We start from the raw sequence: 6,000 nt of genomic DNA, 5'->3' as shown, positions 1-6,000 counted from the left end.
ATCTACGAGGTGCGTGCATAAATTACAATAACACATTTTTACTGAAAGTAGGTTGATATATTTTTCAGGATTCCAATACACCATAGAATTGTCCACTCTTTTGGCTACAAAACCCTATTTTGGAATAAAATCTCCGTCCAATGCGGCGGCCACACGCCGCCTTACCGGAAAGCCTTTATGTCCGCATGGTACCACTCTACTCGTCGACGTCGGAGCCATTGTCTTGCTGCATTAATAACCTCCCAGCCACCCTCGGACTGCTTCCCGCGGAGAGTATCCTTCATTGGGCCAAACAGCTGGAAGCCGGAAGGTGCGAGATCCGGGCTGTAGGGTGGATGAGGAACACCCGTCTAACGACATTTTTTTAGCTGCTTCGGGTACGCAGACCTGTGTGATGCCTTGCGTTGTCATGGAGAAGAAGAAGTTTGTTTGCATTTTTATGGCGACGAACACGTTGAACTTGTTTTTTTTTTTCAGTTTCCTGAGGGTAGCACAATACATTTCACAGTTGACGCTTGTACCATGAGGAGGACATCAAACAGAATAGCCCTTTCAGAGTATCTTCTCTGGCCGAGAAGAAAAATGTTCTGCATTACTTATTGAACGCCCCTCGTAAAATCTGTGGTAAGACAGATTTTATAAGTAAAATTACCTTTATATCCGAAGGGACTCTCTCAGTAAACTTCAGCATGAATTTAGGAAAACAATGAAAAATCAAAGGCAACAGAGCTGGACAGCGATTGAATTTAGCTCTTTGCGAAGACGTATCCAGTGTTTGATGTACCAATTAGGGCTGCAGAATTACTTTTATATTTTTAATTATAAAAAGGGTTGACACCTTTGCTAACATCATGTTTTATTCCACAGTGGTGATGCAGAGCTTCACGGTGGCAGTTTCCAGTCCTGAAGTGATACGTGACAACAACGCGCTGCTCAAATGCGTCGCTCCCAGCTTCGTCAAGGACTTCATCACAGTCACCTCCTGGCTACAGGACTCCGTTTTGAACATATATCCTTCCACCGATGGAGGTATGTAATCTACTAAACAAAGCTTCTCAGACTTTTAGACCTAGTTGCATAATTGATCCTTCGACAGTTTTTGTTTTCCTGAGGGATTATTAATGAGTTTTAAACCTTATCCCAATTCACCATAAGAAGGCAAGATAATTACTACTTTCTAAGTAGTCAGTATTAGGTTCTACTTTCCGTTTACGACGCAGTCACCAGCTTATTAACATCTAGCAATCCTTGGGTGATTGTAAGTTCGGTGCAGCGTCAGCCAGTTGCTGGAAAAACTGAAATATTAACTGTACTGCATATCGTTGTTGCTCTCAGCCGGCAGGAGTAGCCGAGCGGTTCTAGGCGCTACAGTTGGAACCGCGCGACCGCTACGGTAGCAGGTTCGAATCCTGCCTCGGGCATGGATGTGTGTGATGTCCTTAGGTTAGTTAGGTTTAAGTAGTTCTTAGTTCTAGGGGACTGATGACCTCAGAAGTTAAATCCCATAGTGCTCAGAGCCATTTGAACCATTTTTTGTTGGTCTCAGCTTATTCTTCTGGACTTACTAGACACCAACGGAAGATCTTATCAGCAGATGTGTCTGCCAATTCTTAAAACTAGCCAAAGGAAATATGTTTTCAAATATGGAAGGAATGTCATAAAAGTTCGTGTAATATGTCAAAACTCATCTATTTGACGTAATTAAAGAAACCTACAGTAACAATGTTCTTTGACCCTTATGTTAATATCCTAGGTGAAACCGTCACAGTGAGTTGTGAGGTGGCAAGTACTGGCACAGAAGTTACTTAAATGGAAGCCCAAGCCACCGTAGTTGGCAAAATAAGAGAATTCCTCTTGTTTAATTGCTGCAGCGTGGATTTATTAAATATCACCAGAAACAAAGAACGTTGAAAATGCAAGATTGGCTAGAGCGCACCCTGATACACAAACAATTCTGGGCTCTTCTAGTCTAATCAAATGAGCCTCCCCTGCATCTACGTCGCGAAAACGTGAGTGTAAATTTTTTACTAAAACGGTCGCCGTTAGCACAAGGTCAGATATTACGTGGCAATTATACCTAAACTTGGCTGTATTTCAAGTCCAGATATTGGCTCAGTAAAGGTCTTTTATCCTCTCGCTGCCGCATACATGGATACTAATCCATTTCTCAAAAGAAACCTGTCTGCACAAAGATTTCTCTGCGTTGAAGATTACCGTACCAGTATACGGGAATTATATGTGTATTTGATCTGGGCTCTGACAGCGGTTGTTCAACTAATTGCATTTTGACAGAGTTCTTCTCCAAATACGACAACACAAGGTTCTTCTATAGCGACGCTTCGAAGAACGAAGATGAATGTCGTTGTGCTTATTGGGATAGCATCTGTCATATTGGAATTAAATTCAAGCTACCTAAGGAAATATCGATTATGGCAACAGAGATTTCGGCTATACTACCAGGCCTTTAATAAGCCCAGAAGAACATGGGCTAGGAGTTCGCCATCCTTTCTGATACTAGATCACCACTAGAATGGTCAAGTCATCTGCTCAGCGTGAGATCAAACCACCTAGTAGCATATTACGTCAGGACTCTGATATTACAAATCACCACTACGAATCGAAAAGTTACAATGTACTGGGAAAAAGAACACTGTGGCCTTACAGGTAATGAAACAGCAGACAAGCTATCCAAAGCAGTATCATGTACATTGCCAGCTGCCGATCTTTTAAACGTCATTAAATTAACAATCAGGGGAAGTGGAACACAGAATGGCAAGAAAATTGCAGATATAAAGGCGAAGATTACGCCAAAGTGAATCTAGTGCTGACTTCTGGTACGAGAAAAATAGATGCTCGAGAAGACTCACGAACACTACAAGGCACCCCACATCAACCACAACTGTTAAAGGAAGCATCTACATCGTACTGGTCTGCTCCCATCTTCACTGAGCGACTGCGGTGAAGATGATGTTCAGTCACATCTTTCTTTACTGTCCGAACACATAAAACGCTGCAGGTCATGTAGTGCAACTTCTGCTCATCATTGGATGCTGTTTGCCTACAAGTGTCTTCGTATGTTCTGCTTGAAAGTCTTGAGAATATATAGTCTTTTACATTCTTTTTATGTATTAAGAAGGCCAGGACAATTTTTAATACGATTGTGTTGTAAATTTATGTTTACATTGCGATACAATAACTTAAATACTACGTGTGTGTTGCTTTTCAAAACGTTAAACATGTATATTGAATGATTGCAGGAGTCCTGCTCAGATGCCAACATAAAAGTAGTTTTCTCAGGTGTGAAGAAATTACGGTAGGAATGGTCGCTATGGAAAACGAGCGCCAAAGCAGTTTCTCATCCTTCTGCAATGATTTCCGTAGTTACGATAGGTCGTCTACTTTGTACGCCCTTTCTGGTGGAAGGCGTGGGACGGCGACAGCCGAGACGTGACACAGGCTACTCCTATCGCCGAACGTCAGCTTCGTTCTCCACTCTGTGTGTCCCGTTGGGAGCTTACACAGCCCCATTGACCCTCTATCACCTTCGCTTTCTTTTTCTGTGTTTTTGAACATTAAGTAGTGTAACTGATCTTCAGCTGCGCAACCAACAAATGGTTTTCCATGACGATCATACCGCCATTAGAAGAAATAGGAGGTATTATTTCGAGACATATGGTGGCCTCTTCATCCTAGGGGGGTGTTGTTGTTGTGGTGGTCTTCAGTCCAAAGACTGATTTGATGCAGCTATCCATGCTACTCTATCCTGTGCAATCCTCTTCATCTCCAAGTAATTACTACAACTCACGTCCTTCTGAATCTGCTCACTGTATTCATCTCTTGATCTCCCTCTGCGATTTTTACTCTCCAAGTTTCCCTCCAGTACTAAATTGGTGATCTCTTGAGGCCTCAGAATGTTTCCTACCGACCGTTCCCTTCTTCTAGTCAGGTTGTACCACAAATATCTCTGTCCCCCAATTCTATTCCGTAGCTCCCCATTATTTACGTGATTTACCCAACTAATCTTCAGCCTTCCCCTGTAGGGCCATATAACAAAAGCTTCTATTCTCTTCTTGTCTAAACTGTTTATCGTTCATGTTTATCTTCCATGCATGGCTACACTCCGTACAAATACTGTCAAAAGGACTATTTGACACACAAATCCGTACTCGATATTAAGAAATTTATCCATACTCGATGTTAACAAATTTCTCTTCTTCATAACGCTATCCTGGCCATTACCAGCCTACATTTTATATCATTTCTAGTTCGACCGTCATCAGTTATTTTGCTTCTCAAGTAGCAAAACTCATCTACTACCTTAAGTCACTCACCTGATTTAATTCTACTACATTCCATTATCCTCGATTTGCTTTTGTTGATATTCATCTGGTATCCTACTTTCAAGACTCTGTCCATTCCGTTAAACTGCTCTTCCAAGTCCTCTCCTGTCTCTGACAGAATTATGACGTCATCGACAAAACTCAATGTTTTTATTTCTTCTCCCTGGACTTTAATTCCTACTCCAATTTTTTTCTTTTGTTTCCCTTACTGCTTGCTTAAGATACAGAATGAGTAACATTGGGGATAGGCTACAACCCTGTATCACTCCCTTCTCCACTACTGCTTCCCTGTCGTGCCCCTCCTAGGAGGTATCCTGACAGAGAAGTTACGCAGTAACTAAAATCGCTCTCTCGACAAGGACACAAATTTGTACGATAGACCTCGTGTTCTAATTCAGATACATGGGAACTGAACATATTAAAATTCTGAATGAAACATAACTGTTATATACAGAGTATAGAAATGGCAAGTGGTATTATTTTTACAAGTGCTAGTTCCTTTCATTTAACTACATTCCACCTTTGATAACAAACTTACATATAAATGTCATCTGCTTTTGTTATACACTAGCGAAATAAGAAAAAAGAGGATGATCATTTCTCCCTATACAGGGTGCTACAAAAAGGTACGGCCAAACTTTCAGGAAACATTCCTCACACACAAGGAAAGAAAATATGTTATGTGGACATGTGTCCGGAAACGCTTACTTTCCATGTTAGAGCTCATTTTATTACTTCTCTTCGAATGACAGTAATCATGGAATGGAAACACACAGCAACAGAATGTACCATCATGACTTCAAACACTTTGTTACAGGAAATGTTCAAAATGTCCTCCGTTAGCGAGGATACATGCATCCACCCTCCGTCGCATGGAATCCCTGATGCGCTGATGCAGCCCTGGAGAATGGCATATTGTATCATAGCCGTCCACAATACGAGCACGAAGAGTCTCTACATTTGGTACCGGGGTTGTGTAGACAAGAGCTTTCAAATGCCCCCATAAATGAAAGTCAAGAGGGTTGAGGTCAGCAGAGCATGGAGGCCATGGAATTGGTCCGCCTCTACCAATCCATCGGTCACCGAATCTGTTGTTGAGAAGCGTACGAACACTTCGAGTGAAATGTGCAGGAGCTCCATCGTGCATGAACCACATGTTGTGTCGTACTTGTCAAGGCACATGTTCTAGCAGCACAGGTAGAGTATCCCAAATGAAATCATGATAACGTGCTCCATTGAGCGTAGGTGGAAGAACATGGGGCCCAATCAATACATCACCAACAATGCCTGCGCAAACGTTCACAGAAAATCTGTGTTGATGACGTGATTGCACAATTGCGTGCGGATTCTCGTCAGCCCACACATGCTGATTGCGAAAATTTACAATTTGATCATGTTGGAATGAAGCCTCATCCGTAAAGAGAACATTTGCACTGAAATGAGGCTTGACACGTTGTTGGATGAACTATTCGCAGAAGTGTACCCGTGGAGGCCAATCAGCTGCTGATAGTGCCTGCACACTCTGTACATGGTTCGGAAACAACTGGTTCTCCCGTTGCACTCTCCATAAAGTGACGTGGTCAACGTTACCTTGTACATCAGCAACTTCTCTGACGCCGACATTAGGGTTATCGTCAACTGCACGAAGAATTGCCTCGTC

General features: G+C 42.2%; 1 protein-coding gene across 1 annotated transcript in view; it reads left to right on the top strand.

The window, feature by feature from the left end:
• The first annotated feature begins 851 nt into the window (after positions 1-851).
• The window catches only part of LOC126298148 (Down syndrome cell adhesion molecule-like protein Dscam2), a 560,143-nt gene continuing 554,994 nt past the window's right edge, over positions 852-6,000 (top strand). The window contains exon 1 of the mRNA XM_049989461.1: positions 852-1,029. Within this exon, the coding sequence (XP_049845418.1) occupies positions 852-1,029 (178 nt within the window). The remainder of the gene's footprint in view (positions 1,030-6,000) is intronic.

Source organism: Schistocerca gregaria, chromosome X, assembly GCF_023897955.1.
Source record: "Schistocerca gregaria isolate iqSchGreg1 chromosome X, iqSchGreg1.2, whole genome shotgun sequence".
NCBI lineage: Eukaryota > Metazoa > Arthropoda > Insecta > Orthoptera > Acrididae > Schistocerca > Schistocerca gregaria.
This window is presented reverse-complemented; position numbering and strand designations above follow the sequence as displayed.